Here is a 23,366-nt window from a genome sequence, read left to right as displayed (position 1 = left end):
TGGATGTGCAGTTATTTTATTCTGTTTGGAGGCAACTCATGAGAACATTATTTACAATACCGGGCTGGCAATGGGCACAAATCTGGTGTCAGTAGATTGGGCCAATGACTGAGAAGCTAGGTCTGGACCTTTCCTTCCTCGGAAAGTTGCAGGAAATTTCCACAGCATGGGATTTTTCAGCAGAGCTACCACCCCGGCCGAATGAGACAACGGATTTGTTGAAGGAAAACAATCTCCACAAGGATGATAAAAGTGCGCCTTCAAAGTATAGCGTTGATTTTTGGCATGGTGAAGCTCTGAACAGATTTTTCTTAAAACAGAATCTCTCCTGTTCATCTCCCACTTTAACTAGAAAACTCCATACATAAAATTAAATTTGCTGAAGTCGTCTCACAGCACACATATGGTGCTTTCATTTTGAAATCCCTTACAACCGCCCTAAAATCATTTTTAATATTTAACTGTGATTAGACAGAAGCACTCGAAGCCTGAATGTTTAAAAGAAATGTCAAGGAAAACAAGGAAGTTTGTCAAGCAAATAAAAGTGCACAACAGCAGCCAAGTTCTCTTTCAATGGAAACATTCGACTGTGATACACTTTACTCAGCTCTGCTGTGGAAACCTGGACACCCAAAGGACAGACGGATGTGTGTGGGGGGGAGGGGACAGAGACAGGCAGTGATGTCATGTTATAATCAGGCTTTATTACAGGAGTCTCTGAAATGTAAAATCATTCAAACGTCTGGTCTCTTTGTTGTTTAGCTCCATGCATCCATCAGTCCCTTCATCACTTCATCACTTAGTCCCGTCCTAACTTCCACCTAGGGCTACCCTTTCAATCTTCCAGTGCCAGTGTGTTAAGTTCCTCGTCGAGCTCCTCCAGATCTTCTCCCGTGAACAGGTTTTCATCCACCGGTACCTCCTCTTCATCCTCCTCCTCCCCTCCCTCGTCGTCTTCTCCTCCCTCCGCTCCTGAAAGTCCGTTGGCCTTGGCACCGCCACATGCTCCGTTCAGCTGCTCCTCTGTAAGCAGGAAAGATACGTTTGGACCAGCTCACTTCAAAGTCACCATCATCATCTCTTCAGTTTGTTTTTCTTACCGTTGTTTTCTTCCGTCGTGCCCGTCTTATTCCTGGAGTTGAACCGGTCTGTGGATGCTACGGTAATGCCTGTGTTGTCAACCTCTTGCGGAACAAAACGGGATAAGTCTATGTCCTGGACCTCTGAAGTGTCAATCTGAAATCAAAATTAAAGTTAATGTTTGCAGAAGCAGAAAGCTCTTTCACACTCTTCCAGAAAGAATACACAGGAAGTTAAGTAACAGGTCAAATGGTTTAATTAAAATAAATGTGATAAATAGCGGTCTGATAAAGATGTTTCCTTGCTGCATTAAATTGGTCAGGCACTGATTTACAGCCGGCAGCGCAGAAGTGTTCAACAGGTGGAAGTAATTAACAGGAAAATCATTTGCTGAGTGAAAAGACGGGCAGCTGAAACACAGTCGGAATTAAGCCATTTAAGCATGAACAAGTCTGCATCACCTGTAGGGAGTTGGCTATTTCTGGAGGCTAGATTTTGTTTAGAAGAAAAAGGAACACACAGTTCACTGGGTTTATAATATTCAAACACTTTTCCAGAATAATTCTGTAGCTGACTGCCTGGTAGGACTGGGTTCAATACAAAAAAAAAAAGATTTTCTAATACAAATCGATCTCGATTTGAAAGATCCGATACGGATTCTTTTTTTTTTTCTTTTTTTTTTTATAAATACATGCCATCTCCTATATCCTCTCGTTAAAAACCTTGCGAGACTCACACAAGACCGCCCAACACAGTTAGCTGGCGTGTGAGGGAGACCAAAACGTGACAGAAGCTCCAACTCTGAGAGCACCGTCGGGCCTGAAAGCTGATTGGATTTGGAAGTGTGACAACAGAGAAGAGCCTTGCAAAAGACATGAAAGAACTAGAGGTAGGATATTGTGGAAATACCACAAATCTCTGGAATCAATGACAACACTAGATTCAGTTTTAAGTAAAATTGTTTTGAAAATGAAATAAGCAAACTCATACTGAGTCGCATCAAAACCTTGTGAAATGTAATTTAATCAGTTCAGGTAATCAGTGGTGATACCCTGCCTTACAGCCTGGCAGCACCAGAATTACAGCCATACCAAAATAACTTGGAAAACTGACAACATTACAACTCTGTTATAATACTTTGATTTTGTACCAGCAATGCAAACTGCATTAGATAAGATGTGTGAGGTTATTGTGCATTCTCACTTCAGATCCAGGGCCATATGACTCAACTCAACATGAATCCATAGAAACCAAGCAAACGGCCACTGAGGGTTTTATCAAATCTGAAACTGAGACAGGAAAATCTTTCTGTGACTGCTGTAATTTCATCAGTACCTCTTCCTCCTCATCTTCTTCTTCTTCGTTGTCGTATTGAGTGTCGTCGGCTTCAGCGTCGTCATCGTCAACCAGCTCAGGGCGGAACTCGAACACCTCACGGCCACTCACCTACAGGTACACATGATGACATGACATCAAATGTACACTCATAATGAGACCACACAAATCTTATACACACACACGGAACAGGTGGACCTACCACTAGCGATTTTCCAGCCTTAAAGTCAGCCTTCTTCTTCTCCATCTCCTCCCTGGCTTTATCCACCTGTCAATCAACAGCAGAAAATTACACTTTTTGAAACTGTGAAACATGTGGTAATGTCCCAAGTCATCAGAAGACATTGTTCCCTCAGGGAACTTTATATCAAATGTCTCTGGTGCAGCCCTAATGTTTAATTAAATAAATAAATAAATAAATAAATAAATGTTTAAAACATGGCCCAACCTTCTCCTGCCTTTTCCTCTTCTTCCAAGCCAGGAAAGTCTCCAGGGTGATCCGAGTCACGTTTGGACCCAGAGCTGCACGCTGCAGAGAGACGCAGAGATGTCAGGATGTGGCGAGAGATGAGCTTCCAGGGTAAAAATCCATCCCATGGAGCATTTAGATTAGATTAGACATTGAGTGGTAGCCATACTGGAAGGAAGTCCTCATGTTTTGAGCGACACTACCGAGGGACAACTAGTTCATTTCATCTTTTAGTTTTATGCTGTTTTTTTTAAAAGGTGCAGCAGAAATACAGTTAACTTACTGGTCACCGTGTTAGGCAACTTCTTAATATGTAAGCGAACCAAAATTAGCTTGGCACATCTGATATGGACCTACAACTTTTGTTTTTTAATTAGACTTTTAAGTTTATTTTTAGTTTTCTTCTGTCAGTAAGAGAACTGTCAGTAGCACTAGCATTTCTTTCATCCCATCCATTCCAATTCCATTTGGAACAGCTGGACAGTGTTTAATTAATTGATCGATCTACCAACTCCAAGTCGGTGACAAGTTTCCTTCACCATCTCCTCCCCCTCACCTCCTTCTCTATCAGCTCCTCCAGCGAGACCTCTTCCTCCTTCTCCTCCTTCTTCTTGTCTTTTTTCAGTACAAAGCCGGGTGGCAGGGCGTGCCGGTACATGCAAGTGTCACCCCCTCCTGGACACACCCAGAACCAGCCGTACTTATTGTTCTCTATGGCGTCCAAGAAGTACTTACACACCTGCAGACAAATAATGAAATAAATAACGGTCATGAATTTAAAAGCGGGTCAATGTGGCTGGAGACAAACAGCCATGAAACCACTGATTGGACTTACGACTCGAGTTTTGGCTATCTTCTTCTCAGCCTCTCCGTGTTTTTTGTTGACCACCTCCTCCAGCTTCTTCTCGTCCCAGTTATCCATGGTGTCTGAACACAACACATTTCATTTAATTGAATGCAGCCTTTGTAGTGATCATTTTAATTACCACGGATTTTGAATCAAATTAATAGTTTCCTCCTGTTAACATATTTAACTAGGCCTCAAACAAAAAATCATTTTCAATTAATCTATAGATTCTTTTTTCAATTAGTCAACGAAGCTCTCAACACTTTAAATAACCACTAAATAACAACAGAACTTCCACTATTACATTTTTGTTCTAACATAACCATTGTGTTATCATATTTAACATAATATCTATGAATGAAGAAACCATTTCAGACCTATATTACAAGAAGCAAAACGACTTCGATTTCCATTAACATTACACTCCACTGTAATACACACTCTCATGTTAATGGAAATCAAAGTCGTTTTAAGCAACCATCTGCAGATAAATATACAGCTACATTTCCAATCACAATCATCACAAGTCATTTAAATTAAACTCAGCACTATCTCATTACGTCTAGACTGAATGAATCCTAACTTTTGTGATGAATAATATCATTAGGTAAAGCCTGAAACCGTTTCTTCATTCAAGGAGTTAGTGTTAAAATGTGTTAATAATAGTTTGGAAGTTATGCTACTACACACTGACCTTTCTCCAGGTCTTCATCTCTTTCGTCCACGTAGACGCTTCTCTTCTCACATTTCCTCTCCATCGACAAGTCATGGCTGAATTTACACTTGTCTCCTTTAGTACACTGGCCCTGCTTGAAGAACGCACACAGCACCGACTTTGGATCAACCCCTGCAGAAAAGAGAAGACCGCCAATGATTGATCATCTTTTCTTCTAAACTCTTGTAGCACTAGAATTAATTACTCTTTTGTCGACAGAGTGTTGGTTACCTTTGCTAACTTTCTGGGCAGCGACTACAGGTTTAAAAAGCTCATTGAGCTCTTCCAGCTCCTTCTTCTTATCAGTCTTCTTACCGGTCTTATCCAGCTCAGTCTGGGAAATTTCAACAAAACACACACACAGATAGTAGATATATTAAAATATGATCACGTTAAATGAGCTCTAATCATTTAAAAGACGAGCCCCCGGACTAACCTGTCTGGCACTTTGTTGTCCATATTTGACTTGCTGAGTAACGTTTTTGATGAACTTCTGCTGCTTGGCTCCTTTCTTGTTCTTTAAGCCAAACGTCTTGTCCTAGGGGGAAAAAAAAGTCATCAGTTTCATTAACTTCCAGTGAAATCCCACAAGTTCCAACTGTCTCACTCAGTTGGAAGTGCTTACTTGTGGGATTTTCATGCAAGATTTCATACATTCATTAATTTTCTGCAACTGCTTTTCCTCTGGAGGGTCGCAGGTGTGCTAGATTTCATTTGTTACAAATCTACAGACTACAATCACTTAGACTTGAAGCAGCACAGAGGTCATAGGCTCGAGGCATAAACCACCCTTTAACTATGGATTCCTTCATTAAAAGAGGACGTTATAACATGCACGCCATTTTTTGGCTGTTCGTCTAACATGACTGCATCTTCAGGTAGGGACACACCAAACCCCACATCAAAGAACTATCAGCAGAGAAGGTCTACTGTGATATCAGGTGCACATGCGTGGTCGTCTGGGAAACAGGAAGAGCTACTATTAGCTAGAAGGCTAGGAAGAGCTAGAATCCACTGTACAGAGCTGGCCTCTCCTGAATCATGCTGATCAGCTGGTCTACAATTTATTGATTCTAGATGACCGTGTCATGAAAATACCTGTGCATTTCAATGTTCAGTTGAGATGAAGATGTAAAATGAGAAAAGCCTTCTATGTGCCCATTGGACTTAGATGTTTTGTTTACTTTCGTCATTTAAGTGTTTCTTCTTGGTCACTGGTCCGTTAAGCTGAACAATCACAGTGATTTTTTTTCGACCGACTTATTCTGCCACTGATTCTACACGATGAAAAGCCGACAGAAGTCCAACTAGCATCATACTGATGCCACGGCCCCTCTCGAACCAAAACACCTGACCGTCAGCTTGTTATATCTCTGCTCTTCAGATAAACATGCAATCTGATTTCGTCAAAATCGTGATGGTATCAAAATCCCACAACATAGTACTGATGTTTGGATTAAAGATGAATCACCACTACAAACAAATCCTGAAATGATACAGAAAAATACTGCATCGTTTCCACATTTTTTTGAAATCACAAGCAGCTTAGAACAATGACACAAGTTGATGTTGCATCTTTGCTCACATATTCTTCTTACATCTCAGTACACTTCAGACATTTCTCCATCTAACTCACGTGACACAAAATAGATACCATACAGTCTTTCCAGACATTGTGACCAAGATCTTAGTGGACTCGTTTTGAACAGTGTGATATGCCATTAGCCTGCTGAGTGTTTCTGGGGTCTTAAGTTAGAGATGAAGCAATGATTTTCTTTGGCTTAGTCAACACAGACGACTTCTCAAAAGGAGCCATTTCTAATTCAACAAATAATGAGAGTATATTATTTAACTTTGGCTCACTTCATGTACATTTTCACTTCATAACTCAGTCTTTTCTGACTTAGGTTTGGCATCCTTTACCCAGCCAACTAGCTTGTAACTAGCTGGACACTGTAGTTTTTACAAATGTCACTCACACAGGAGTTACTGTGCAGTAATGTGCGGCTCACTAGTTCATTCTAACAGTTTAGGCCACATTTGAATAAGTTGACTGTAAGATAAATCCCATGTCTGTTATGGTTAGTTCTTGGAAGTTTTAGTCAGAGGACTACAGCCGACGAATGGCTCAAAGTGTCACTACCCCTGATATCTGTGTCATTACCTGTGTTAAAATCATACAGGTGATAAGTCCCTTCCAGCTTTGACAAAGACAATATACATGTACACATCAGCAAGTTTCAGTACAAGCTGTGCTCTGAGAAGCTAGTGTTGTCGAGGACTGTTTGCCCTTACCCTAACCAGACTAACTACATCTGGCCTGCTTATATCCTAAAATAATGCTAAATCATTTAAACTATTGGGAAATAACTAACTGGAAACCAAAATAGGCTCAAATCTTTATCAGTCATGTGCGGCCGATCGGAAACAGGCCCGCCGTGCTGGGCTTTGAGGCCCATTCAGGTAGGAAAACACCAAATATAATCATAAAACATAATATATTTATGTTATTTAATTATAACAAATTTTAGCTGCTGACTTCAGAGACAGATATGAGTCCTACTTGGACAAGTGTGGACACTTGTTAAGGCGGCACGGCCCTGCTAGCAGCTTAGCCGCCTGCTACATGCATTTGTCAAGATGACCACAGTTCGCGACAGTTGAATAAGATTGTATAACAGCTTATACGACCCGTATCCCGATATTAATTAATCAATCAATCAGTACATAACGATTAAATAGAACTGACAGCAGCCCAGAGGCAAGAATAACTTTAGCATTAACTAGTATTAGCTTTGGATAGCGGTACGTTAGCCGGACAGCTAACGCTAAATACCGACATGCTAACTCGTGTCATTTTTACCTCAATAATCTTTTCCTTTTTCTTCTCCTGAGTTTTTTTATTTCCCGCGGCCGGGGCGGGTTTCTTTGGCGGCATGTTGGCTCAGGTATAGACGTGTACAAAACGCGTACAGCTGTGTAATATTTATTCTTTTAAGTGAGGTGTTTCGGCTAGAAAGTCAGCTCCACATAACCCAGTTGTTGCTAGCACGGCACAGCAACGGCGGGGCGCTCTAGGCCACATGTGAGTTGTTGATGGTCCGTGGCGTCATCACGCAGAAGAAGGGCATGCTGGTCACTGTAGTCTGGTCATGTGCTCATTGAGGTACACGTGAAGTGTCAGATAAAAGTGTTTTATTTAAGACAGGGTTTACCAAGAAAATGCGCACATAATATCACTAAAAATATTATATATTTAATATTATCTTACATATTTTTTATAATACGATTGCAGAGTAATGGAGTTTCTCCATAATTTCATTGCAGGTTTAGTATTTGACCATTAGGTGTCAGCGTTGCAATGTCTGTCAATTGAGGCAAGCAGTACCACGTAAGAAAGGTGCTGACTAGTCTAGTGGTCAAACTTAATTATATTCCAGGATGTATCCTCAGAGAGCATAGAATTGATATTAGAATGAGATTATAAAGTTATATAGTGGAAAACTCTTATTGCATTTCAACAAAGCGGATTTGCAGTATGCGGTTTACAGTATCCAAGTTTTACAGAATAGCCTACACAATTCTTCAGTTGATATACTGTTTATAGAGGCAAGGTTATATAATTAGGATGCTAATTATCTGAAGTTTCCTTGGCAAGACGGCATATGCTTTAATACATTAAAGTTTATTTAATCAGATTCATGCCACACCTTTGAACGTGCAGCAACATAATGACTGTGAGTGAAAAGGCTGAGGCTCGAGTCATGAGAGTTCAGGAAGGCCACATGCCAGAGCAGCAGATGACTGGCTGACTGATTATGGAGCATTTTGCATAAATAGCTGCAAATTTTAGCATGGAGCAAAATCCTGTGTAAATGAGGTTGCAAGCTGATTCATGGCCTACTAAGAAATTGTCATGATTTTTTTCTATTGTGACTGCTTTATCAGTTAAAAAAGAAAAAGCTTGTTAGAAAGCCAGCATCAGTGAACATATGACTGTTTTATTGCCATTTCTCTCTATGTAAAAGTTTGTTTTGACCACTGGTCAATTAAGACGTCCCCGGTATGACTTGGATGAAATTTTAAACCGGTGTGCAGACCTTGGCTCTGTATTTTGTACGCCATGAGGGAAATTAGGGGAAGCAGAAAAAAGAAGAGGAGCAGCAACAGCCCTGCAGTCGTTTATGTCTGAACTCCCTCTAAGAAGAAAACCCCCGTTTGTAACCAGAGGAACTCGTCATGGCTGGAGGGCAGAGAGCCAACCAGCAGGGGTTTTACCGCCTCAGCTGCTGATTCAACTTGATTTAATTAGATTTCACTTAAGTTACTAATATGATTTCGTTTGGTGCATTTGATATGTGTGGCCGTCGTCCACGTCCTGTCTCAGCCCATCGGCCACTTTGCTGTTCAGGAGGGCGTGCGCGTTGTGCGGCAAACTGTGACACAAAATAGGTCACACACTCCTGCTCCTCTCGGGCTCCTGTTTGCTCTCGTGCCTTTTAATGAGCCTCGGTTTTTGATGGTAAGGGACAACATTAGATCAGTTTGGGTGCCCACATAATGGCAGTACTAGTAGTGCGCCGTAATGAGTCCCAGAGTGAGACAATGAATTTACTCTAGTAACAGCCTCCTTGGCTGCAAATGTGTTATCAAGCCATGTGTTAGCGTCCTCTCTCTGCTGTCTGCTTGCACGCTCCGAGGCGACTTTATTTCATTTGAGCCGATGTGCAGATATTTATTTATAACACGTTTATTATGCACGGCACCTTTCTGCCGTGCCGCTCAGTTAACTGGTGAATGCATGTGTGTGTGTGTATAACCTATATTGACGTTACATGGCTGAAGGCTAGATTTTAAGACAACAGAGGTGGGTAATATCGCCTCAAGCAAACTTTCCCTCCTTCTCCTCTTCCTTCTTGCTCGATGAAGATCTTTGTATGTCTGAGAACAGTGTAATAAATCACTGCAACAACAAAATTTTTTTCCCTATAACTGCCTTCTTCATATTCACATCGATCTTTTCTGCAGAGGGCATGCATGTCATGTACACACACACACACACATACACACGAATGCACGGATGCCTGCAGACGGAAAGAAAACATCTCTTGCCTAATTAGCAAAGCACAACAGTCGATCTACTTCCCATGGCATCCAAGGAAACTTGACACTGCACAACCCATCCCAGTCCAATTTTTCTGAGGCAATAATCGAAAGCATCCTGGTATTCTGTCTGGCTCGGCCTCCTCCTGCTTCCAAGGACAAACTGCAGCACCTTATCTGCACTGCCGACTGCTGAGCGGGTCATCGGCTGTCAGCTGCTCCCCATCAAGGAGCTGCACGACACTGGGGGCAAAGAAAAGGGCAGGAAAGATTGCCTCCAAGCAGGCCCACCCAGGGTAACTACCTTCTCCTAAAGAAAAAAGAAAACTTCAGCTTCAGTGTGGATAGAAAAAAAAGTGTACTGCCGCATAAAGACCCAGATCACCCATCACCCCGCTGACTTTTTCCCTGCACACTGCTGAGATCCCATCAATCTGTGATGGTTCTTCCAATCAAAGACTTATTTTGTGCTCCTCTTTTTGGTGTATCATCACCTCGGCCTGTCTCGTCTACATTTACTTTAGATATTTCCTTGCTGCATTTCCCGCAACCCCTAGAGAACTGGTGTGAACTTGTTGTATTTAACTTTGTGTTTTATGTTCAGGTAATGAGCAATAGCAGTTGCAGGAGTGATACTGACAGCAAGAGAACACACTTTTTTTCATCCGGGAAAAGGGAGAATCGTATCCTTTTACTGATAACACAACTCGTCTGCTGGATGCATTGTACTCCGGTCCCTTGAGGCCGCTGTCAGTGGAGAGATTGCTGTGTATTCCTCCTCTCGTGGCGGATTTCTTTCTCCCCGTCTGACGGTTGAAAGTCAGCGCAGAATGAGGCGTCTAGAAAGGAGTGCTTTGCTCGATAATCCTCAGGGACTGACACCTAAACAGGATGTTTAGCCTACTGTTGATGTTTCAGATGACTGTAGAATTTGGCTCTGCACTTAGTGCTTTAAACTTTCGATATCATCTCATCGGCGCTGGAAATATCTCATAACATTCACGTAATATCCACAGAAGACAGAAGAAGAGCCACAGATTTGAGATATTTTTGACAAGGTTAAACTGTTTTCAGGAGGATTTGTCTTTAACTAGATGTCCCGTTTTCCCTGCAGAAGAAATGTCAAGACTACTTCTCAGAATTGAATTTGTAAATTTGTTTGTAAACCTTATTACTGTCAGTCAATTCATTTTAGTTGCAGCACCGATAACTCAGGTTTTTATTTCAGTATTTCAGCTGTTGACTCCCTGCAGGGTTTTTATCATCCCATTCTTGTCTGTGTGGCATAAAATTGCTGTTTGCTTCTTCACGATTCCTATATTTTATTGCGTTCCCGTTACGCCTTTTTATTGTGTATTTCGATTTCATTATTTTATTGTTAACTCCATCTGCAAACCATATTCATCTCGGGGGACAATAAATGTTGAATTGAACTGCGCAGAGTCACTTGGGGAAGAATGGAGGTTTGCCAGCTGCAAACTGGAAACATGAATGAGAGAGTGAGAACCTTAACGAGGAAGCACAAAGCATTTGAGCTTGTTCTAGTCTTAAACTGCACCGCATGGCCTCCATCAGCAGATAAAATAATCAAATATAATAAGTCATTAAAGTCTATAAGTCTGTATTTCGGCATCTATCTAAATGACAAGTGAATAAATTCCATCTGCTGATAAAGATCATGTGATATGATCAAAACCTCCAGAGCTGCTAGTAAAGGGACCCTCCAAGAGGCTAAAAATAAGAGTTATTTCAGATGTTGTATATTTTTAAGGCTTTGGAAAAATGCCACAAAAGATTAAATTAGATGTTACTATAAAGATCTGAAAACTTCAGCTTGGTCCTGAACCTATGGGACATAAATGTCTGTTTTATTGAAATTGTAAAGTTGAAGATGGTTTTCATTGACATCTGTGACTGCTTTTGCATAACATATAGCCTACTGTAGAAAGTTTATCATAGATCATCATAGATAGATAGATGGGTCCCTTTGGGTCCCATGGGTTGAGGGGAGGGGCCTCTGTGGATCATCACACAGATACTTGATCAGTTTGGGATCTAGTGAGTAGACCTTGTGCTGTTCTTCATGTTCTTTTGAGTTGTTCCTAAAGCATTTGTGTGTGTGTGTCTGTGTGTGTCAGGCTGCATCCTGCTGGGGATGGCTGCTACCATCAAGGAGTGTCATTGCTATTGGGTGGGGGTGCCTGGTCTGGTCTAGGTGGGTGCTACATGTCTAAGTAACATCCACATGAATCCCAGTGAGGATGATAAGTGTTGTTTACTTCTCCTGTCAGTGGTCATAATGTTAAGCCTGATCAGTGTATACATAGTATATATGGAAATAAAAATACAGGACTAAATAAAGGATGTACAAGTCTAAATATACAATATATACAAAATGTAAGAGTATAAATTATGCTCTGTGACGTCACCCATATCTTGTCTGAAGAGCAGTTTTGAAGCTCAGTCTAATGTCTCCGGTTGTTGCCATCTTGATAGTGCCCAAATCCGCCCAATGGTGCGTTCACACTAGCAGTGAGAGCGCGACAAGCTACAACAGAGTTTTGAAGGAAGCCGGCGATATGTACGGCCTATTTATGTCTGTATGAGGTGGAAGTTGAGCTGGTGTCAACTTTGTAACGCGTCAACCAACTAATCGCTTCATCTGTTGCCGTGTTGTTTTTACAGTCATGTCCGTTCCAAACCTCTCCGTCGACAACGTCAGAGAGGGCTTAAGTGACACTCCAACGGCGACTCTGCGACAACGTTGCTGGCAATGCCGACTGAGCTGAAGCTTTTAACGCTCATATTGTGAACGCACCATGACAGCTAATTCAAAAATGGGCAAAAAGCTATTAACCTGTGAGGACACACATCTGTCACTCAAAGTAGCTACGCCCTTAATTCTTTATTCTTAATTCTTTAATTCGTGATATAAATTAAACAGATGATTTAAATAAAAATGATCCCCTGTACAGTGGCCATGAATGGAGAAATTAGACATTAGACATATGGGCATTTTAACAGGGAGTGCAGACAGTTGCAGTTTTTGGCAAATTTCGCATTGTCTTCATTTTTCAGACTGCAGCTTGGACAAGATCAGTTTGGACAAAATAACACCTCTTATGACAAAAATACTTGATGTTAGACTGGTAGAAAAAGCAAGAAAAATTGCTGCACAATTAGCATGTAATACATTTTTTATCAGCCTATACTATATGAGCTCACTTTTAGATTAATTTGTGTTGATGGATCACTAAATGTCTTAACATTAAAAATGTACATGTTGACCCATCATTGCAGCTCTCCATTACTGATACCATAATAACCAGAAATGACTGGAATTAGGCACAAGGGACACAATATAAAAGTCCTATCAGCTTGTAAAATATTTTTATTGATTCAGATCTTAGTCCAAATCATGATTATGCAATGTTCACAGATTACAAACTGCCAGAGAAGATTAGACTTCATCTCTTAAATAAGAAATGAAGACTTTCATTCCCAAATTAGACATCTTCACTTGGCAAAAGGAAAGGATCCACTGTATATTTTTTGACGCCTACCAGCAGATGATTGCTGGCAGTAGAGCTCAGCCAGTACTAGTAGAGTTAGGAGTCGTGTCACGTTTGCTCAGCAAATTGTGACGATTTAAGAACTTAATAAACAGCGTTTCTGAAATATTAACAGATGAATTTCAGACAGTATAGTCAAATTTATTGCAGCTTGAAATGAAACCTGTAAGTCAGTTTCAGGTCCTTCTTATTGCCAGTAAAACAATACTAATGAACACTTCCCCCGCTGTCATTCACATCTTGTCGGAGCCTTGTAGGCATGCCTGCATTTTAATATTCTTTTGTTTTTTATTAAAACAACATGGAAGATAATTTACACGCATAATCTGTGTAATAAATAAGGGGAGCCATCCTCCTCTGAAGTCCAGTCACGTCTTGCGTGAACGCTGCTCAGCTCAACTCCAACTATTTTGATTAGAGTTGAAATGAACTCTGTTTTAATGATCCGAGCGTTTTAGTTAAGATTTGCAATCAGCTAAATGGCTCAATTTAGAACAACTGAAACAAACGAAATAATTAATTTGGAAACACTGGAAAAGAGCGAAAAGATTAAGATTAGAAAGTGGCAAAGAAGTAAATGATTCATCAGAGCAGAAGTGGAAGGATCTTAATGTTGAATGGAAGCAAGTGATTCATTCAGAGGAGTCAGTTCTAAATGACTCTGAGCCAGTTTCATCCTGAAGTTAAAAATAGATCTTCTGCGGTTGAAGAAGATCACACACGTACATGCACAGGCGGTTGCATGGATGTTAGTACACACGCTGTCGCCAAGCACACGCACACACGCACACACGCACACACAAATGAGGTTGCAGGGACCTCAAAAAACCACAATTATATTTTGTGGATTTTCAAAAGGAAAAAAAACTTGCTTACACACACAGACGGTGTCACACTTTCTGTCACTAGCTCGGTTTTTTTTGTTTTCTCACTTGCTGACACACAAATACGCACACACACACACTATCTGACACAATCACACATTGAAACACACACACTTGCGCTCTGGCTCATGAATTAAAGAGCAGAGCTGGTCCAGGGGGAAGAAATTATTCAGGCAGATCTGCTCTCTGACAGAGGAGTGGGAGGGAGGGAAGAGGGGAATGGAAGGGGAAGGAGAAAAAAGAAAAGGAGGAAAAAAGAGAGGAAAAAAGAGGATGGAGAAAACAGGAGGGAAGAGAAGAAAAAGGCTGTTAATAAGGAATGCGTTGATTTGACATAGAGAGACGATCAAACCCTGAATGGCGCACTGTGTGTGCATGTGTGTGTGCGTGTGTGCGCGTGTGTGTGTGTCTCCCCCAACCTTCCCCCTCATCTATGTGCACTTCTCTACTGACTGTGTGTTGTGAGTGTGGGAATGCATGTATTAGTTTCTTTCTGTGCGTCTTTATTTGTACCCGTGTGAGCAACCAGATGTGTGCGTTCATGCCGCTTTCATGCCGCTGGATGACAAGCTTCTCTTTTAGTCTGACTTCCAACACATGTTGCACCGAAACAGGTGATAAAAGAGTTTTTCCGTCTGAGCTCCCCGATGAGGTGAAAATTAAAGGCAGACTGATAAACCATGCTGAACAGTCATGTAACTGCAGCACAGTTAAATTGTTATATTAAAGCTAACTCTGAGCTTCGCCACTGCTGTCTGTGGACTGTGAAAGGTTGTAGATTAGACGTCTTCACATATCCAAAAATATCCTGTACCTCAAATTAGTTTGATTAGAGCTTAAATGACCTATGATAAGGGATTAAATGAACCTCAGGATCATTAGGACACCAAAAAAAATCAATCGTGGATGTATGTATGTGTCAGACATCAATGAGGCACGAAATACAAAAAAAGATGGTTAGTATGAGAAGCAGATCTGTGAATCAGAGGTTAAAACATGCAGCAATAGCATATGACCCGACTCTAAAACCTTCAAAATGAAAGACAAATGATCACAAATTTATTTTATCTGAGTTTCAAGTGAAAGACTAGTTTGCCAGGCAGCTGGCTACGGCTGACATTTCACCAGCTGATATTGTTTCAGCTTTTTTTTGGTGGATAACCTGTGATTATTTTTTTGTTTTAGTTTTCTTGTTGAAGGACCTCTTCTTGTGATAATGTAGGGCTAAAGGCAGGCTAAGCACAGCCTTATAGGCGACAGCGCAGACTCTACACAGACTCTAACGCCGTAGTCTGATGTGCACCTCCCCAGAAATGTAACTACGTGCCGTGGCAACGCAGACTGCAGGAGCTGTGATTGGTCCGCTTGGTTAGTATTTACAGCTGCTTCTCCATTTCTTAACTGAGGAGGTTTTGGAGATACAAACATTTGTATGACTCGTCTTCGAAAGTTTCAATGAAAATGAAGCAGGAAGTAGAAACAAAAATTAACCCGACTGGCCAAAAAGACACAGCACCGACTAGCATTTGGGTGGCGTTTTTACAGATAGAGCCGGAGTGAGAAGCACACAAGTATAAATGGCTCGCACCGGAGCAGGGTACGTGCTCTAAAAGCAGTACTCTAAAAGGACCTGTAGATTTCATGGTCGCCTCCTGAATGCTGAGGTGTGCCTAACTTTACAGCCTTAGCACATCAAGCCAACGGTTGGCCATTTGGCAGTGTCAGGCTGTCAAAGAGCGACTATGATCCTAGTTTTTGCAGTGTGTCTCAAAGTCCTGAACCGTTGGCACTAGTCTGAGCACTTAAACCGTTTTTTCAGCTGATTCAGCATGTTGAATTGGCAGCGTCGTTGAGAGAGATCCATCTGATTGGCTTTTCAGATTAATGAATCAGTGCACAAGAAGAGAAATGATGGTGATGTGCAATGTAAGCAAAATTCCTACCCTCCCAGCTAGTAGATCTTCTTAGCCTACAAGCTATAGTAGCTCTTCCTAGCCTCCCATGGCTCTTCCTGGCTTTGTACCCTCCCAGCTAATAGTAGCTCTTCCTAGCTTTGTACCCTCCCCGCTAATAGTGGCTCTTCCTAGCCTCCCAGCTAATAGTAGCTTTTCCTAGCTTCCTAGCCTCCCAGCTAATAGTAGCTCTTCATAGCGTCCCAGCTAATAGTAGCTCTTCCTAGCATCCTACCTAATAGTAGCTCTTCCTAGCCTCCCAGCTATAAGTAACTATTCTTAGTAAATAGTAGCTCTTCCTATTTTTTTAGCCTCCCAGCTAATATTAGCTCTTCTTGTTTCCCATTTTGGATGACGAGTAGAGTTCTTAAAAAAGAAAGCAATTGTGTTTTTTCTTCCTCATTGGAGAGCACTAAAAGAAAAGGAGGGACTGCAAACCCTGTGTGTCTGTTTCTTTACAATGTTTGTCTGCAGCTCTTTCCAAGTCTCAAGACAAACATTGAAAAGGAACAACCTTTAGAGTTGATTGTCTGCAGCTCTTTCCAAGTCTCAAGACAATCAACTCTAAAAGTTACATGATGCCATATTTTAGTTTTGAAACACAAGGTTTAGGACCTGAACTTGTTTGGGGACTTCATTGTCAAGATCACCCCAGCTGGCAGCAGCATGATGTACCACTAATTAATGAGCAGCCACAGTCAAAGAGCAGCAGTCTGTGTCATTTAACTTCACGTTCTCTGTCTCAGCTTTTTTTTAAAAAAAAAAAAAAAAAAAAACTTCCAGCGAGGACCGCAATCCTCCTCATGATCAATTCTGTTAGAGCGTTCACTTAGATATTTCACATGTTGACATGAACTTGCAGTGGTGGAAGAAGTATTATTAGAACAGATGAATTATTTACATTGCACCACAGTGTAAAAATACGATTGCATTTCAGCTATTACGCAAGTAAAAGTATGAACACGTTATCAGATAAAAAGTGGTTAGCAGAATGGAACATGACAGTGTTTTGATATATTAATGTTTTTGCATGGATGCGTTAAATTATAAGCAGCATTTTGCAACTGTAGCCAGCCAAGGTAAAACAAATTGTAGTATGCAGTAATAATCTTTCATATTTTAAAAGGTGATCATATAGCTTGCTTGTAAAATCTTTCAAGTAATTAGTTAATCATCGCTGTCCAATACATTTAGTGGAGTAAATGCTAAGCAAAGCAAAAGCAAAGAGTAAGTACAAAATTGCATATCCTACTGATAATAAAAACAACATAATGGGAAACAAGAGGATCACTTGTCAATTACAGCTGCCTTCAAATTTATTTGTGAACTTAATTTGGGAAGTTGTGTACAAAAAAACCATGCCATCAACTGTGAGTCCTGAGAAGACGACTGTTAGGCAACTGCTGGTGTCTAGAAACCACTGATGCAGACAGTTTAGCAACCTAATGGCCGGCTATGTTAATGTAATGTGTAATGCATCAGTCAGTGGCAACTGGCAGTGATTTCAGAGCACCTGAGGAACGGTCTAGTCCTTGTAGATATTTTTGTAGATTTTTTGATGATAAGCTCTTCCAGCATATTGCAGAACAGACAAATCTCTTCAGCTGTCAACAAATTGGGGCCAGCATTAACACCACTGTAGATGAGCTCAAGTCATTTGTTGGTATCAAGCCAATTATGGGAGCGGTGAGAATGCCATCTATGGATGATTAATGGTCAGAAGACACATGCTGTCCCAAAAGAGCCAATGTGATGTCACTAAAAGGATTCAAATGTCTGTCAAGATTCAACAACTTCCAAAATAATGAGACATCGGACCCTAACAATGACCGGCTCTGCAAGATTGCACCAGTGCTGGAGCACATAGAGTAAGTGCCTAGAAATTGATAGTGAGAACCAGTTCTCAATAGATGAAATGATGGGCCCGTATAAGGGGAGAAAGGCTGGGTCTCTCCAACAATATCTTCCAACCAAACCTCACCATTGGGGTATGAAGATCTTTGTTCGAGCCGGTGTTTCTGGCACTGGGTATGATTTCCTGACATACAGGGCACATTTGGCACAGACCATGGTCCTGTCAAAGAACTTGGACTTGGAGCCAATGTGGTTGTTCAACTCCACAAGACCATCAGGAACCCACCAGAGTGTGTTGTCTACTTTGAGGCAGGAAGGGGCAGCTTTGACTACAAGGTGGATAATGAGGCAGAAGTGGCTGTCGTGAAACGAGTTGACAACAAAGCTGCCATTTTAGCTAGCTCCTGCGCTGCAATAAGCCCTGTCAAATGGCTTTGGCAAATGGCCGTTACAGCAGTCAACAAAGGATGGCTGCTGTAACGCAGAAATTCCAAAGGCATTGTGCAAAAGCACAAAAAGCTCAAGGTGTTCAAGCTGGAGGTTGCGGATGTGCTTTTCCATGGTGGAAAGAAGATGGGAAGGCCCTCCAAGGGAAGAGAAGTGGAAGTGCACAGTCCCACCAGATGCACCCAAAGACCAACAACCATGACAGCAACCCAGTGTAAAGAAAAGCAGGACATTCTCTAAATGGAATGCAGCCATCATTAACACATATGTGGTTTTTAATGTCTCTGCTGTGAAGTGTTGCCTGCCTGCAGTGTTTACTTAGTGACTGATGAAAACTTTCAGCAACAAGTACACTGGAACATCTTTTGGCATCGATATTTGTACGTTGTCTCCATGAAGGAAAAGATCATAGTCATAATAATAACTTGAGTCACAAAGCACTTCCTGTCAACCTGTTTTTTTATTTGCTGGTGTCTTAAATGATATTAAAGGTCTTGCCGTGGATGTGTGTGTTTAACTGCATGCTGTGTAGCCCACTGGTTGGTGTCATAGAGGCTATATTGTGAAGGGAAAAAAAAGCTCATTGCAGTTATTGCTGGTAAAGTGAGCATAGAAGGAGCCTGCTCAGTTTGGATTTGTTTATTCAGTCGCCTGTTGACTGTGTGTGATGTGTGAATAGTTTCTGTGCAGTAGGTCAGGTTGTGAAATGTCATTCTTGTTTAAGTTGAGCTCTATGAGCTCTATACTGTGTAAGTGGAAGTCTTTCTGGCTATATTTAATGTCATTCATGTACTTGGATGGATAGATGGATGGATGGATGGATGGATGAGGAATATTCAACAAAATGCACTGATGCTTATTATATTTGAACATAACAATTCAAACATATTGTCACATTGTCACTGCAAACCAACTGCTCAGCATGACTCAGGAGAGGCCAGCTCTGTACAACCCTTTGTAGCTTTTCCTAGCTTCTTAGCTTCCAAGCTAATAGTAGCCCTTCCTGTTTCCCCTTTTGAATGATGAATACAGACTACTGCCACCTGTGGGTATAAAGAGTTATTTCCTCTCATGCAGATGCAGAACAGATGTATCAGCCATTCTTTGGCTGCAGACTTTACGGTGCGTTCAAGGGCAATTTTTGTCCAGACACAGACAATAATGAGTGTTTGCTGTTTGAAACTTTAACATCTTTGCTACTTACAAATAATCACAACTTGCCTGGAACTAGCTTAACACTGTCATATGATACAAGGGTTAGTATTCTTAGTATATATGTTAGTATATTAGACTGGCGACCTGTCCAGGGTGTACCCCACCTTTCGCACGATGACAGCTGGGATAGGCTCCAGCCTCCCCCGCGACCCTTTACAGGACAAGTGGTTACAGAAGATGAATGAATGAATATTAGTATATATTAGTCCCAATCGGTATTGGGGCCAATCCAAGCGTTTTTTAAACTATTGGATTGGATCAGAATCTTTTCTAGTTATTTGTTTTAGCTCGGCCATGAACCAAGACCACGTCCCTGTAGTGCCAAAACGTCTTCTTCCTCTTCTCTTTAAACGTCAAAACTGCCAAAAATCGAAGAATATGTCTGCTGTGTGGCAGAACTTTACTCTGGAAAATGCAGTCAGTCAGACAGCAATTTGTAAGTTATGCAATGTGGATGTACAATACATCCACACTGGACACTGAATACTCGGGAAAAGGCTGCACCGAAACAACAGCAAACACTGAACGCCGCAGAGAGTGTTTTAACAGATACTGAGAGAAAAATACTTCATACACAATTGGATAGTCCTACATCCAAATAAAACCATTATGCTTTAAACAAATTCAGCTTGAGATGACTACTACTACTCAGTCCGTCACTACATAAATGATGTGATTGCCCTGGCAGTGCTTTGCTGGAACATAATCAGTTCCCAATGGAGAGACTTCAGTCCAACTTTTCACCATAAAATAATTTATGGGTAGGGAAACTGGTCTGGTGTCCAGGCTAATAAATATACAAGCCACGTTAGCTTGTGAACCCAGAAATAGTCTGATACTTAAGGTCTTCATGTAACCGCCTGATGGGTTTCTAAAAAGTGACACAATTTAGAGATTTTCCGGTGAATGTTGAGCACATTGTGGTGTCAAATATTTCAGATTTAGGTACACAATGCAAATTCTGTTAATTGAACAGCCACAAAGAGAGCAGCAGTCACTCCTGTGAGTGCCCACATGTGGCTGCAGCTGCTAATGACTGTTGAGTGATCAGAGCCGCCGAGTGCCTCTGTGTGACAGCCGGGCTTGTCGTGGGTAATCAGAGGGGCAATATCAGGGAAGAGATCACATTTGATGCAGATTTCTAAAGACGCTGACAACATTTTCCCTCAGAGGGCAGGATCTTATATTCCTGACACGTCTGACTTCTGCTTTCACATATCTGTTCAGTTTTCCCGTGCTGGGGATTAATCAGATGCCATTCAGCCTTTGGCAATATTTAGGGCTCGACATGAACTTTTTGAGGCTCTTCAAACTAATAAAGTTAACTTTCACTTGTTTAGGCACGAAATTCACGTGTAAACATTAGCGTAATTTCCTTTTTTCCTTTTCTTTGTGAATGCAGAATTCAGACATATAAATAGGTGAAAGCATCCAAACTGCATCAACAATTAAATGATTCAATTTATGAATGTTTTGTATGAATAAAGTTGTTGTAACGTGTGCAGGTTGACATTACAAGTGAATTTTACATTCGAGCAATTACTTTCTCTTTAAAGTACTTTTTATGTGATCTTCAAACACTTGTAAAGCTCTGTGATGATTTATATGCTTTATATAATTAATCACTGAAACATGTTCTCGATATCAATAAGTAAGAAATATTCTGGCACTTTAATTTGTATTATCATATCGTTTTTCTTTTTCCATGTCCAGGAAAATCGGAGGAGGCACATGTGAGCTCTGATCTTTCGCCTACTGGGTACTGACACGTTGAACTGTCTGTTTAAGGTGACTCCTGCAGCCGCCGTGCCTCTGCCGCGCTGACGCATCGGGATGAACACTCATTCGGTGTCCATGTGTGCAAAATGTTTTCCGCCCCTCACTCTCCACAGTGAGGAAACCTCCTACAGTGCAGGGTTTTCATTCAGCTGCTCTGTGATAATTCAGAGAGCTGCTTCTATCTAATTAGCTACAGTAGGCAGAGTGCACTGTGCACCAATACAATGGGAATATGTTCCTGCCTGGCACACGCATACAAATTCCTGTAAAATAATCTTACTTGATTTTCAATCAGTGGACTGTGAGCCATTGTTATTCATTACACCAGACTAATTATTACAGAGTTTTAAACTGATCAGAAATAATGACCAATGTGATAAATGTGTTAAATGATTATTTTGTTTCGCTGTATTGTGGACATATTAATTGTCATATTAATATTAGTTTTTCACCATGATTGAAATCACAACTTTACCGTTTACATGGAATAAAATTATCTAATAAGACATATGTGCGTTTTCAACGTTGCTGCACACATGAAGCTTAGGCAACAAGGAAGATCCTCCGGTGAATGTGGGCTTTTCCCACGGTGTTAAAATCAGTCTGTCCTCAATTGCGTGACAACTTTCATCCAATGAACTATTTGCCTGTACCCCACGTGGGACAAAACATGCTCATAAAGAATGGATTTATTCCTACCAGAGAGAAACCAGCAGATCAAGTGTTTACATAGTCCTAATATTTCCCTATTGAACAGATTATCAAAGGTTCACACCAATCCTCTCAATCTGATCTGAAAATTCCCTCTGATCAGACCAATCTGTTGGTGGTTACTGAGGTGGTTACATTTATTCTACATGGGGCAATTATTCTGATTATTAATGGAATACACAAAGCAGCAAGTTTGGTTTTGGTCTTTCACTGTTCTTTATTGTCTGTCATTGACATTCAGAAAGAAAATCACAAATAGTTTTTGAAAACTAATCAGTCTGCTCTGTTTGAAATACTAGATGAAACAATCTAATCATCACAGGTGGCAGATGAATTCTCTGTCCTGTTTAATATTTTTAGGACAGAAACATAATGAAGAGAAATTGTCAAATATGTCTGTTTTTACTTTGGAAAGTTGCCAGCTCTTATATATATACATATATATATATATGTTGAACGGATTATCAAATGTGTAGATCACCCCTCTGAATCTGATTGAAAGTTTCTCCTGATCAGGCCAGTCTGTTCTGATTGAGATGGTTACAAGAGCCAGTTTTATTCTAATTATTAGTGGGATGCTAGTGTGAACGTGAATGCTGAAACCATCAAAAAAGCTGCAGACAATTACACATGAATCCGATGCATGAGCTACTTTTCATTCTTTATTTGCAAGTTTGACAAATATAATCAGCATGATGCATCTAATCCTGAGAAGTCTTTCTGTCCTTCTGCGCTGTGGTATCACCACTTTTACTGACAACGCTATAAAAAACAACTAAAGTGCTAAATACTCACCGTTTGTGTCATTTGTGCCACTGTCAGAGATGCAGCAATGAATATTATGCATTTTATCTGATAAATGACTTGAATAGTTATAATCCCTGCTGCTGACTAATTATGTTTTAATCAACTAATCAATATGGGAGTAATTGTTTTGGCACTAATTTATAGTTTCAATTAAAGAAACCAGATAATGGTTTAAATAAAGATCATCAAAACAACATGTTTGTAGCTGGGTCTATAGGCTCAGTGCTTGATAAGCAGGATGAAGGGTTTAAAATTGTTTTGTTGTGTCTTCATTGATCGTGATTAATCACACGATGGCTCACGGGATACACTGCAGGTCACCCAACCACTGAGCTTCGACAGCTGCACTTAACTGACCGCTGACTCCTGCTTTGAAGTGTCTCGAGCCTCATTTTCATTCAATCACCAGCTGAGTTTGTGACAGCAGCAGAAGTTTCACAGCGAGGGACAAGCAATCGTAATACTACACAAATCAATTTCTATCTGTTTCATTTTGAGTGTTGTTGTTTTGGGGTTTTTTTGCGGAAACTCAAGGTTGCCATGAAATGGCTTTAGCTTTCAATATCAATATGTGAAGACAGAGGAACATTCCTCTT

General features: G+C 40.8%; 1 protein-coding gene across 1 annotated transcript; it reads right to left on the bottom strand.

Moving 5' to 3' along the window:
- Nucleotides 1–7,517, bottom strand: zc3h15 (zinc finger CCCH-type containing 15). The gene is made up of 11 exons (XM_084562086.1): nt 7,310–7,517; nt 4,883–4,984; nt 4,678–4,780; nt 4,426–4,578; nt 3,720–3,811; nt 3,441–3,623; nt 2,864–2,944; nt 2,618–2,683; nt 2,416–2,526; nt 1,101–1,236; nt 1–1,023 (listed from the first exon to the last, which is right to left on the bottom strand). Exons 1-11 carry the CDS (start codon nt 7,382–7,384, stop codon nt 836–838), a joined length of 1,290 nt encoding a protein of 429 aa, XP_084418212.1. The 5' UTR covers nt 7,385–7,517; the 3' UTR covers nt 1–835.
- Between the last annotated feature and the right edge of the window lie 15,849 nt (nt 7,518–23,366).

Source organism: Chelon labrosus, assembly GCF_963514085.1.
Source record: "Chelon labrosus genome assembly, chromosome: 15".
NCBI classification, from domain to species: Eukaryota; Metazoa; Chordata; class Actinopteri; order Mugiliformes; family Mugilidae; genus Chelon; species Chelon labrosus.
This window is presented reverse-complemented; position numbering and strand designations above follow the sequence as displayed.

Coding starts and splice junctions, on each gene's coding strand:
- zc3h15 (XM_084562086.1), bottom strand. CDS start 7,384: ATGCCGCCAAAGAAACCCGCCCCGGCCGCGGGAAATAAAAAAACTCAG. Junction 2,945..3,440: donor AGGAGCTGATAGAGAAGGAG/GTGAGGGGGAGG, acceptor GTCTCTCTGCAG/CGTGCAGCTCTGGGTCCAAA. Junction 2,684..2,863: donor AGAGGAAAAGGCAGGAGAAG/GTTGGGCCATGT, acceptor GTTGATTGACAG/GTGGATAAAGCCAGGGAGGA.